The sequence below is a fragment of the Herpailurus yagouaroundi genome, unplaced genomic scaffold (assembly GCF_014898765.1).
Source record: "Herpailurus yagouaroundi ecotype Mexico unplaced genomic scaffold, PumYag 530, whole genome shotgun sequence".
Classification (NCBI taxonomy): domain Eukaryota; kingdom Metazoa; phylum Chordata; class Mammalia; order Carnivora; family Felidae; genus Herpailurus; species Herpailurus yagouaroundi.
Genome location: NW_024412747.1, coordinates 3,494,539 through 3,508,376, shown reverse-complemented (window position 1 = coordinate 3,508,376; position 13,838 = coordinate 3,494,539). Strand labels below are relative to the sequence as shown.

Genomic DNA, 13,838 nt, shown 5'->3' with positions numbered 1-13,838 from the left:
TAAGATGGAATTTATACATCTTTCAAACATAGGGTAAATATACATTATAAAACATTTATTTTTGTCACCATTCATTGGTGGCTATTTCTGGAAAAATAGGATAAACATTTTCTTTTGAATAGAGGGAAAAATCAAATTTTGATCACTAAAAACATTTTCTCTACACTTGAGGCAAACCCAAATAGAACAATTTTAACTCACCATCATCTTCTCCTAAAAGAGAAAATAATAAACAGGATTTTAGAAACTGTCTTCCATAGTTCAGATTTTAAACCTATTTAATTAACAACATTAAAACTTACTGTGTTAAATTATTAATTATACTATGAACCTTGGTCAGTGTATAGTGATCTTCCAAATGAGACTTCTTGATAAGAATGGAGGCCAAAAGGTACAAGATTTTCACAGATGTTTTATACAATAAATATCAGAAAGCCTCTGGGGGTGCCTGGGTGGCTCAGTCAGTTAAGCGTCCAACTTCAACTCAGGTCATGATCTCCCGGTTAGTAGGTTCAAGCCCTGCGTTGGGCTCTGTGCTGACAGCTGAGTCTGGAGCCTGCTTTGATTTTGTGTCTCCCTCTCTCTTTGCCCCTCCCCTGCTCACACTCTGTCGCTCAAAAATAAATAAAAAAATGTTTTAAAAGCCTCTGAAAATACTCCTGAAGATCACTAGTTTCAATAATTAACAAAGAGACCCAGCTGCTTCCTTCATCCTATGTGCACAACCCGCTCTGAACATTGCTGTTTCCATGCCGGATACTTCTCTCTTTCCAGGTACTGCTCCTCAGCACGGACACACCTTAATAAAAGTATCGCCCAAACTGTCATCCGCAAAAGCCTCACTGCAGGTGCTGCAGAGCTCCCCAGACATGGAGAAGCACTAGAAGGTTGGGCTCTAGGGATCCACAGCAGCTCTGCCTTTGTCAGCTCTGTATGTGGCATTCCGATACAAGGTTTCATTTTCAGAAAGAAAGGTTCTGCTGTGGAAACTGTTGGAAAGCCAGTTGTACTTGCCTAGCTGTATGGCTGGGGAACAGCAAGCAGCATGGTGGAGATGGTTGAGGAGCTGTGAATCGACATTAGCAGTTTCAGCAGAGATGGTGTTCAAAGAGCATCGGCCAGAGCTACTGAATTACTGCATGGATCCCTCACCTGGTGGCTGGGACCCCCCCCCCCCGGTCCCTTGTCTCCCCTCTTTCTTGGCTGTTTCTCCCCCCCTTTCTCTGCCTCCCATCTTTTCCTACGTGGTGCTCTCCTTCCTCTCATCTTTCCAGTGGTCTCACACCTCTAATTTATCATAATATGGACATGAAGTATTTCTTGGGATGTGATGGTTTTGTTAAATTAACTATATTTTCTGCTTTAAAAGCCAGTGATCGAGGGCGCCTGGGAGGCTCAGTCGGTTAAGCGTCCGACTCTTGACTTTGGCTCAGGTCATTATCTCCTGGTTTGTGAGATTGAGCCCCATGTCAGGCTCTGTGCTAAGCAGGGGAGACTTTTTGGGATTCTCTCTCTTCCTCTCTGCCTCTCCCTCCCCCGCCCTCAAAATAAATAAATGTTAAAAAAAAAAAAAAAAAAGAAGTGATCATATTACTCAGCCATAAAGTAAAGGAAACCCTGTCACTGGTGACAACATGGATGGACTCTGAAAGAAAGAAGTCAGAGGACAGATAACGTATGATCTCTCTTAAATGTGGAATCTCAAAACAAAACAGAACAAAACTCCCCAAGCTCACAGATCCAGAGAGCAGACGGGTGGCTGTCAGAGGTAGGGTGTAGGGAGTGGACAAAATGGGTGAAGGTGGTCAAAAGGTACCTACCGTCCAGGTATGAAATAAGTAAGTCCCGCAGATGTAATGAACAGCTTGTCAATTACAGTTAACAACATTGTATTGCATATTTGAAAGTTGGTAAGGATGTAGATTTTAAAAGTTTTCATCACAAGAATAAAGATTCTGTAACTACATATGGTCACAGATATTAACTAGACTTACTATGGTGATCATTTTGCAATATATACAAACATGTAAACATTGTGTTCTACACCTTGAACTAATATAATGTTGTATGTCAATTATACCTCAATTTTTAATGTTTGAACTCCAATCCTAAAAAACAAACAAAAAAACTAATCATAAAAAAGGTCTGAAGAATGCCTTTCAAGATCTGCACTATGGAACAGTGTGTGTGGACCTGGGTGGGTGTGGGGGTAGCCTTCTCTTTTTACTTTATATAACTTTTGCGTTTCCACTTTTATAATAAATTATAAGGTCAAAGTAGCAAAACAGACAAAGGATGAGAAACCATGCACACCCTTTTCATGATCCAATTCCCTTCTCCCCTAAGCAAAGAACATTTGCTACATTGTAAAAGAGTAGCTAAAAGCAGTCCATTCAGTCAACCTTTAAAGATGCCTTAAAGATACAAATCTAGACCGGGGAAATTCAAGTTCTTAAAATCAATCCTGGTCTGAAGAAAACATCAAAAGTGCAAGTCAATTACAGAGTTGCTAACAGAGTTTGGCTCCTTGTTGAGAGCGGACTGAAGATGTGCCCAGGTAGTTTCACGTTGATTAACCTCCAACTGTCTACAACAATGCTGTCCCATAGAAATACAACACTAGCCACATGCGTAAAGTTTTTTCTAATAAAAATTTCTACTAAAGTTTTTTTGAATACCCATGTTTTAAAAAGTAAAAAGTACACATGCACTACAACAACTGTACATTATATGAGGCAAGAGTTAAAGCAGTCCTATCAAAAGAATAAAGTTGTTCCATGGTAGAAGGATTTTACACTGCTTCCATTTTAAAATTTAAACAAATTAAGAAAAATGTCAAACTTGGTTTTACACTAGCCATATGTCATGTCCTCAATACAGCCCAGTGTGTCAAGTGGTAAAGCTTGGACACAGCAGGTCTAGAGTAAAGCTGCAGGCAACCTAACTTTCTGACTCCTCTACATCCTTAGGACTCAAATGTGCTACATGGATCAGCAAGAACCCTAGGCATCACCTGGGAGCTTGTTAGAATCTTGGGCCTTACCCAAGACCTACAGAATCAGAGCCTGTATTTCAACAAGGCCCTTAGGTACTTCATACGCACACCTGAAGTCTGAGAAGCACGTTATAAGCCACTGGTTCTCAAACTTGCCTGCATATTGGAATCACCTGGACAATTAAAACAAAACAAAACAAAACAATACAATACCTGGGGCTAATCCCAAAGATTCTGACTTAAGTTGGTAGAGGATAGGGCCTGGAAATCCAGATTTTTAAGAGTTCCCCAGGAAACCTCTGATATATAAGCATTACTCATATATTCTGATTTATTTCACCTAGAACTCCTACGTTAGGGCCTGGCACAGATCAGACACTCAATAAATGTCAGTAATTAAATAAAACACATAGAAACCTTGAGACTCAATTATGAACTAATCTTATACTTTTTTCCAAATGTTTATTCATTTTGAGAGAGAAAGAGAGAGAAAGGGGCAGGGGAGGAGCAGAGACAGGGAGGGAGACAGGGGAACCAAGCAGGCTCAGCACTGTCAGTGAGGAGCCCGATGTGGAGCTCAATCCCACAAACTGTGAGATCATGACCTGAGCTGAGATCAAGAGCTGGATGCTTAGTCGACTGAGCCACCCAGGCGCCCCACGAATTAATCTTATACTTCTGACCATTCAAATTAAGAAAAACATAAAATAGTTGAAAATTCACTCAAAATTTGTTTAGTTACAAAGACACTTTGTAAATAATCTCTGAAAGCATGAAAATGTATGAAACACCCACCTCGGCTAGGCGCCAGAGGGTTTAAGGGACGATAAACGGATCGAGGCCTGAAAAAGCAAGTGTGAAACTCAGTCATAAAACGGTTTGATTTTTGTATGTAATGTTTTCCCTGCAGAACCATACCCCCCTTACTCCATCCTCCCTTCAGCCGTTTTCCCTCCAGTTACTTGAAACAGTTTTCTTCGTAGATGCTGTTCCACACTCTCCATGCAGAGGGCCCTTTGTAGCCAGTGTAACGCTCTGGGTTCAGCAACAGGTCGACATACTGAGCAGCTGGGGATCGCTCATCTGAACAAGAAACAAGTCATAAAAACCACCTCTATGTCACCAGTTATCTGAAATTGCACATTATAACACAAGCAGAACTACCCAAAGGTTAGAGAAAGGCCAGCTTTTCAGGTAATCTCCAATGTGAATGGTAGAATGGTTAGCACCCTTGTGACTATACTTGACCCAGGGTAACTTACACTTGAGAAGAGGAAAAAACAACTCCTCCCTTTCCTTCCGATACTCGATACTCTCTTCAGTAATGGAATGCACCTCCCCTTCTTAGAGGCATTCGTTATTCTTAAGTTTTAACCACCCAGGATCGAAATGACCAAACAGACTATAACTTGTTCTAGTATTTTATTTCTTCCCTATGCATACACCCACCTACACACATGCTTGCAACCATTTTTTTTTTATTTTACTAAATATATATTGTACTAGAAATAGAAAAATTATACTGACCACGCTTCCCAAATGTATGATTCATAATGCATGTAAGCTGGAGCGCTATATATGTTGGCCCAGATGTATTCCTTTATTTGTATGTTTCCTCCCTTTTGGTGTCATGAGATCAAATCAATGGTATACAGGCACTGACTTAAAACAGTGGCCAAACACAGTCATTAAAATACGGCCCCTCTTCTTTTCATTACCTAACAATATTCATTAACCATTCAGTGACCACAGACAGAGATTACCCATAACCATTAAGAGTAAAATGGAATCCTGATGCACACCTTCCAAGAACTACTTGGCTTTTGTAAGGAAGTAGGAAGAATACAAAGATAATTACAACTTGTCATTACTAAATGAGTTATATCTAACTTACAGACAACAGAAACATGAAGAATACTGCCTCTATTTCTAACCCTAACATTATATAGACATTCCACTATACAAGCTAAGATAGAGAAAATAGGTAATTTACAGATGGATGAACAGAAACTTCCCATGGACATGGATTGATTCAAGATTTAAAAACAATAATTTAAAAAATCTTCATTACAAAAAGATTCAAATTATGAAGTGAATCAAAGTGTGACTTTTATAGGAAAGTTCAAACAAAAGTTTTACAATTCACTAGCTTCTGTTACAGATTTTTAATTTCTTTGAGTTGTTCACAATTAAACTCATTTGCAAAATTGATTTTACATAAGCTTTACAATATTAAACATATCATAAACACCTATATGCATGGACATATACGTATGTACACATGTATAAAGAATGTGTGTGTGCATGTAAGCCTACACATTTGTAGGCTCACCTACAAATGCACACAATGGACTGCTATCAACCCCTTCACCCAACAAAAGCAACTAACCAACCAATAAGGAAAAACAAACAGATTCAGATATTAAAGTACAAGGATTTAAAATGTAATTTTGGGCGCCTGTGTGGCTCCGTCAGTTGAGTGTCTGGCTCTTGATTTTGGCTCAGGTCATGATCTCACGGTTTGGGAGATGGAGCTCTGTGTCAGGCTCCGGGCTGACAGTGCAGAACCTGCTTGGGATTCTCTCTCTCCCCTCTCTCTGGCCCTCCCCTGCTCATGCACCCTCTCTCTCTCTCTGAAAAATAAACTTAAAAAAAAATGTAAGCTAAGGCAGTGACAAATCACAAAAGTCAATTATATCAACGTTTAATTTAAAACTTGCACCTCAATGTTCTTAATGTATGTTCCCTTAAATTAAATCAAAAGTGGTTTTAATAATTTTATTACTTTTTCAAACGATGAAAAAGTGGGTCTTATTAACCTACAGAATGGGGTTAGCAAACTACAACCCAAAGGCCACATCTAGTCTAGTGTGTACTTTTTGTAAGGAAAGTTTTATGGGAACACAAGCCATGTTCATTTGCTGTCTCACACTATTATGGCAGAGCTGAGTGGCTGTAATAGAAGCCATATGGTCCATAAAGTCTAAAGTACTTACCATCTGTCCATTTACAGAAGAAAACGTTTGTCCACCCCTGACCCATACTGGCCAAGAACTTTGTGACATCTAGATGGGTGGTGGGGGGCAGCATACATAGGTCGCATTCCCCCTACAAACACACCAGTGCTGGTACCCCAACTTAGTGCACAGGCTTTCTGCGTATGGACACGGATAAAAAGTCCTGTTGTATACTCAGGATTGAGCCTACAACCTTCCATCACCAGCTTGATCCCAGATTGCTAGTAATGCACTGTTAAAGTATACTCAGTTGAGGAGAACCTACAGTTCACAAAGTCCCCAAATAATTTTGATACACAGCCAGATTCAGAAACTACTGTTTTAAACACTTTAAATTTACGTTATGTTTAAATTAATGTTATAATGGAAAAAATAAAAGTAAAAATCACACTATTTCAATTATATCTGAACCAACAATATCATGCAGCAAATATATATTGAGCATGTATCACGTCCAGGCACTGTTCTGGGCACAAGGGTGGCATATACCACATAAACAACTAGGGTGGCATATATCACATCCAGGCACTGTTCTAGGCACTAGGGTGGCATATGCCACGTCCAGGCACGGTTCTGGGCACGAGTGTGGTAGTGGACCAGAGGAGCTCTCACTGTAGCTGGAGAAGACAGACAACAAGCAGATAACCTAAACAACCCACCACACAGCTCAGGTAGTTCTCAGTGGTCTGAGAGCAGGCAGCAGTGCAGACAGAGAGGGGCAGTGGTTACCATTTCAGATAGGGAGGTGACAGAAGACTTCTCTGATGAGGTGACATGTGAGCAGAAACCTGAAGCAAAAGCAGCAGCCAGCCATGCATAAAGACAGCAACGACGACGACAAAATGAGCAGGGAAAGCAGCTTACCTTAACCCGCTAAATTATTTAAAAACCTACCATTTGATCTATGAAGATCACCTTCCTTTCCAAACACAGAACAACAACAAAGCAGCCAAGCACACGGGCGTATAAACACATTCCAGTAAACGGGGTGACTATTCTTCAGATTTGTTGTTTTGATCCAGTGAGTGTAACTGAAATTACTCAACAGTGACTCTAAAGCTACTCTGATGGGCTTTTAAAAATTGTACATATAATACTCTGGTTTCTCTTCAGATTGTATACATCTTTCACCTTTTACTAAAAATTGTACGTATAAATCACTGGGAGACACACGAACATTACTACCCGGAAGAGCAGTGGTAATCCAACTAGCAGAACGGTTTACATGTTTAAGGACTACACAAAATATAAACACCACTAATTATTTTAATTATACCATCCTAAAAATCTTAAGGGATGATTCGATGTAAATTCTTTTAGGACACTTCTTCCATTTTTACAATAGAAGGAGCTAATGTCAAAAAATTAGTTAATACTATTTATATTGATGAGGTAATTGAGTACATCAATTTAATCATATCAGGTGATCCCTGCCAATGAGTAGTACTGTTTACTAAATACCCATAAGAGAAATATATATTGATATCATTTACTGAGAGAAATATTCACAGAAATGATTTTTAATGTAAAAAACCGGTCAACTAAGCACTACTGAAAATTTTTTATTTTAATAACGAACAGGTAAAATAAGTTGGCAGGAAGTGACCGTGAGTGTTGAACGTTAAATGTAATTAGAATGATGACCCAAGAGCAAATGAGAGTAAGCAGTGATGTTAATTCTTAACCTAGGTACAGCGGCTTGCTTCGACGAAACCTTTGGCGATTCTAAATATCATTAACAGGAGTTATGATACCCAAAGACACTTTTTTCAGATCTCTTAAAAATGTCCTTGCTGAAACCATATAAACCATGGTGAGAACGTTCCACTTCCTGGGTTTGTCTCGATTTCCCATACTACTGTAGCAGCTCACTGTAACTTACTCCATTACAGACTGGATTCACAGCACAGTTCTACAGACGAATCTTCCAAAAACCTCTAGAAAGCAGTATGACCACTCTATATGCTTTAAGAATTCAGAGGAACTTCTGCTATCTCCAAATGGGCAGGCTTTATCCCAAATTCTTTTCCACTACCCACAATATAAAGGTAAAAAGTGAAGAGAGGCCAAATGAATGATTTAAGCCTACTCAGCACAAAACTCTTGGAAATATTCTCCTCAGAAAAAATTCTGAGCCACTCCAATTCCCTTCTGCCATAGGAGTCATGGTAGTTATTGGTAAACAGTGCCCTCTCTTCGTACCATTCTGCAGACTCCTGGCAAGAGGGCTATGGGAAGTAAAATTAGAGTCCTCCCCAATACTGCAGGGTATCTTTATGTTAGTTTGTTGAGACCTCCAGAAAATTCCATTGTGAACATGTTTATATGTTCACAGACCTAAACTAAGTGGCTTGGAATAGAGGTCCACAGGAGATGGTATGTCATGATGAAAAAAATATGGGATTCAGATCTGGGATCGAATCCCATCTCAGCCTCTTGCTACTGTGTGATCCTGGCTAAGCCAGTCTTTTTGAGACTCCATTTCCTTGGATATGAAATAACAGATACTTATTAAAGTAACTGCAAAGGGGCCCCTCGGTGGCTCAGTCGGATATGCACTGACTTTGGTTCAGGTCGTGATCTCACAGCTCATGACTTTGAGCCCCACATCAGGTTCTATGCTGACAACTCGGAGCCTGGAACCTGCTTCGGATTCTGTGTCTCTCTCTCTCTCTGCCCCTCCCCCACTTGAGCGCGCGCTCTCTCTCTCTCTCTCTCTCTCTCTCTCTCTCTCAAAAATAAACATGAAAAAAAAATTAAAAATAAAGTAACTGCAAAGATGAAAAATAACGCACTTCAAGCACTGAGCACAGGGTCTGGAACATAAGCTCTCAATAAATGCCATTATGGACAATAGTAAGGTCCACACAGCAACATCCAGTGTGTTCAAGTTCTAATTCTGAGTATATTTTCATTGACTTCAAGTTCTTATAAAAGGATTAGAGTGAACAGAATTTAATTACAATAGTTTATTTTATTACCATCAAGTTCACAAAAGTGATCCTGTGAATCATCATATCTTGCCCAGTCAATGAAGGCTTCTTTGCTTTGATTACTAGGGAAGGAGGGAATAAGAAAGAAAAAAAAATGATTAAATCTGGAGTTGAAAATGTTTACACTGCATCTTGTATAACTGAAAACAGATAACCCGAGGTCACATCTTTAATTTAGATAGTGTCACAAATTCAATTAGTGGTCACATGAAGGAATGATAGCAAGTTTTATGAAAAACACAGATATTAACTCTCCCGTGAAGAATTTCTATTCATACTAAAGCTATTATTAGCCCTACTGCGATAATTACTTTAACTAGAAAATTTACAAATATATATGAGATTTAGTTAAACACAAAATTTAAGCTAGCCTTTTCACCTAACTTAGAAATTGTGGTATTTTTTTCTAAAGCAGGAATTGAATTTACCTTCATAATTCTTTTAACTTGTTTCTGTTATTTATAGGACAAAAACACCAAAAGCTGCATTTCCAGGATGTCCCTTCCAATGTGATATTCACTGGTAACACCAATATCATTTTTAATCAGGACATATCATTCATTTTACATACTACCTCACATTTAACAAAATCTATGATCAAGATCTCTACTTGGAGAACTGATAAAGGAACAATCACAGTCTCTCAAATAAACTTGGACCTACATTTACTTTAACTTATGTTCAGACCTTCTCTGTCTTAAACCCAGACTGGCAACATCTATAAGAGAACTATTATTACTCTTCTTTATTCACTACACAATAGGGGGAAAAAAGATTAAAAAAAAATTATTTGTGTACTAAGTTTAAATCAGGTAGTTCCTAAATGTGTTACTTTCATAGCCAAGAATTTATTTTGTATTTGAAAAACTGCTACATTACATAACCACTACGAGAAGTATATAAGGCTGACTGGACTACCCCAACTTTATCAATAAATGTTTTCAATTCACTGTGGGATTTTTTTTTTTCATTGTGGGAATACTGAGTTAACTTAATAATAAAAGTTAATGGAAATACTCATATCTTAGTTGACTCAGCTGAAACATATAATTCCATAAAACGAGAATGTCTAAGTTCTAGTTACAGCTAAAATAACTATCGTTAGGTTTAATTAGATACATCTTCCATTGAAAATAGTCAAGAACAAGACCACTGTGACATAAATTCCAATTTTCTTGTTAACAATCTGACTTAGAAAGACAAACTTTTTTCTTTGAGCATACTTATTTGATGACACTTTGTTGTTTCATCCTAAACCCTGCCTGAAAGCCACAGCAACAGAAAACCTAATGCTAACTAACCTAGCAACACTAGGCAACACTAACCTAATGCTAACAGAGCTGGCCCAGTTTGCTTTACAAATGAGTTAGAAGGAACCTCATCCAGGGGTACCTGGGTGGCTCAGTCGGTTAAGCATCCAACTTTGGCTCAGGTCATGATCTCATGGTTTGTGGGTTCGAGCCCTGCATCAGGCTCTGTGCTGACAGCCCAGAGCCTGGAGCCTGCTTCAGATTCTTTGTCTTCCTCTCTCTCTGTCCCTCCCCCACTTGTGGTCGCTCTCTCTCTCTCTCAAAAATAAATAAAATGTAAAAAAAAAAAAAAAAGAACCTTGCCCAGCTTCTCTAAAAGTCAGTTTGAAGATGGATGCCAAGCTACTTCTATAAGAATTTCCTGGGCTTAAACCAGGGCTTCCTGTCAAGATGGTGCTGTGTGTTAAAGCAGGAGCCTTCAAAGTGGGAAACGCAGGGCAGGAAAGAATGGAATGAAGGCCTTTCCAAAGGCCATGAGAGAATTTTTCAGGGTGGTGGGTAGGACAACTATCTTGATAATGCAGATTTTCATGAGTGCACAATTGTCAAAACATCAAACAGTATATTTCAAGTAAGTGCAATACATTGCATGTCAATTAAACTTCAATAAAGCTGTTTAAAAAATTACAGACCAATTGTTGGAGACGTGGAATGAGGAAATCTCGTATACTACTAGTGGCAATGTATTTTAGTGGTCATTTTGGAAGACCACGTGCCAGTATTACTTAATTCCACTTGTAGGTACATTCTACACAGAAATGCATACCAAAAACACCACCAAATATCCACCAAATTTTTTTTTTTTGTAATGGCTGCAAAGTAAAAAACCCCAGCTATCAATGATAGTTGGATGGAAACATTTTGGTGCAGTCTTAACTATGGAATATTATACCAATGACAAGAGAATTAAATGCTACTAACCTTAAGAACATGAATGACTCTCACAGATGTGATGTTTAATAAAATAAGCCAGATAAAAAAAAAAATACATTCCTTAATAGTTCATTTATATAAACAGGCAAAACCAATCTCTGCTAATATAATTCAAAATCACGGTTAACTCTGGACAGTGGTAATGACTAGGAAAGCCCACGTGGCAATCTTCAGGGTATCGAGTGCATTATTCTGGATAGTTGCTGCAGAGTTGATTTACTCTGTAAAATTGAACTGACCTTTACGTTTAAGATTTATACACTTTATTATATGTGAGTTACACTGGAATTTAAAAGTTTAAAAAATTAGTAACTGCTATTCAACAAAATATCTGTAAGCAAAATTAAAAGACAAGCCATTGTCTCATATTATATGAAGAATGCCTACAAATTAATAATGATCTAGAAATGCACACCTACTCCACCTTTTCCCTGCCCCCCCCCCCCCCCATGGAGAAACAACAGCAAAGAATATGAACAGGGGCTTTACCTTAAAATCTTAGAATGACTTAAGGCCCAATCCTTTGATGACTTCCCTAGTTATATTCTCTCCTGGGTAATCTTATTCAGGTTTATAGTTTTTAAATAACATATATTTACTGGATGACTCCCACATTTTCTCCTTCCCCTGAAACTGAGACTTGTATATCCAACTGCCTGCTTGACATCTCCAACTGGATGTCTTATAGGCAGCTCAAACTTAACAGGTCCAAGGTTGAACTGTGATTTTCCACCAAACTTGTTCCTCCTGTAGGTATCCCAGTTCAGTAAATGGCAACTCCATTTTTCTAGTTCCAAATCTTGTCGTCATTCACAGTTCCTATCTTTTTTCAAACCTCACATCAAATCCCACAGCAAACCCTGTCCGCTCCATCTTCAAAATCCATCCAGAATCTGATCACTTGTCATCATTCCCACTGCCATTGCCCTAGTCTAAATTAAACCACCACCATATCTTAACTGGATCACTACAATAATCACATAACAAGGCTTCCACAGGAACACCTGCCTCCCTCAACACCTTCTCTCAAAATCCTCCAGTGACTTTTCATTCCACTTAGCCTCAAAGCAGTATTTGTAATCGTCTTCAAGGCTCTACAAGATCTCCACCCCACCCTACTCCTATGTCCACCCCTAGGATCTTGTGACCACTGTATTCCAGCAACACTGGACTTTCTGTGGTTCCTCAAATAATCTAGGAGTGCTTCTGCCACAGGTTCTTTTTACTAACAATTACACGTGCCTGGAACACTCATGCCCCAGGCAGCCATAACAGGACTTATGTCTTCATGGGCATTTTGTTCAAATGTCCCATTATCACTGTGGCCTTCTCTCACCAACCCATTGGAAACAGTGCAACTCCCTCCCCTCCCCACCCTGCCACTCTTAGCTCTCTATCATTCTTCTCAGTTTTCTTTTTCTCCCAAGCACTCATCATCATTTTACTTACTTCTGATACATTTTACTCAGTTACTGCATATCTCCAACTAGGATTAAGTTTCCTGAGAAAAAGAATTTGCCATGTACAGTGCTAAATGCCTAATATTCTAGAACACTGACTGGCATATTGCAGGCATTCATTTACTGAATGAATAAAAAACATAAATGTTCAATACACAGATCAAAAAAATGCTCAAACTCACTAGTAACAAAATATAAACAAAAATGAGGTACTACTTTACAGTCAAACATTATCCATTTTTGGCAAGGATGTGAAGAACAAAACAAGTTCTCAGTCCCGGAGGCAGTATGTAACCACACGAGTATTCTGGAAAGCCATCAGGCAGTAACACGAATAGGCGCACCTGGGCAACAGGAAGATCCAGCAGTTTTTCTAGCGTAGGACAAATTTCCTAGCGTACACCAAAAAAAATTTCTCAAGGATGCGCAAGGTGGCATAACTTATAGAAGTAAAAATTTGAACAATTCAAGTGTTTATCAATACGGGAACAGAGAAGTAAAATAGGATATATTCATAAGGTAAAAAACACTCATCAGTTAAAAAAATGAGACAGATCTAGAAAAGCAAAATGTACAGTATAAAAATAAAGTTGAAGTCTGTTAAGTACAGTATTTTATATAAGGGAAAAGTAAAATCATACACAAAATAAAGATGATATATATGATAAAAAGAAAAACATAGTGGGTATACAGCAAATTCATGAGAGTAGCTCCTCCTAAGGCAAAAGGAAAGAAAACAGGATTGGGAATAGGCCAGAGAGGACATGGAAGAAAAAGTTAACAACTATTCATCTGGAGTGAAGGACATGGGAGTATTTATTATATTATCTTCTCTAGTTTTCTATAGAATTGTTCTTCAATAGATAATAAAACTGCTGACTTTATTAAGTCTTTAACAGTTATAGTACATAGATGCCAGCCTAAACAAAAAGGGAAATTCAAAAGAAGTTCAATGATACTCCATTCCCCAGATTCAACTATAGATACAATCATTTCATAGTGCATAATCTGAGACCACTCACAATTACACTGGCCTTCCCAAGCAGGTTTTTATTACAATAAGGAAAAGTCAATAGGAAAAAGAATCTACGAAACTTAACAGTTATGGTAATAACTTTTCCCATTCAAAA

The 13,838-nt window shown here is 38.4% G+C and overlaps 1 protein-coding gene across 3 annotated transcripts in view; it reads right to left on the bottom strand.

Moving 5' to 3' along the window:
- The window catches only part of ERO1B (endoplasmic reticulum oxidoreductase 1 beta), a 62,793-nt gene that overhangs the window by 19,787 nt on the left and 29,168 nt on the right, over positions 1-13,838 (bottom strand). For all 3 annotated transcript variants that reach the window (XM_040464871.1, XM_040464872.1, XM_040464870.1), the window contains 4 exons: positions 8,994-9,067; positions 3,958-4,078; positions 3,791-3,837; positions 202-213 (listed from right to left, as the gene is read on the bottom strand). In XM_040464871.1, coding sequence (XP_040320805.1) covers positions 202-213; positions 3,791-3,837; positions 3,958-4,078; positions 8,994-9,067 — 254 coding nt within the window. The remainder of the gene's footprint in view (positions 1-201; positions 214-3,790; positions 3,838-3,957; positions 4,079-8,993; positions 9,068-13,838) is intronic.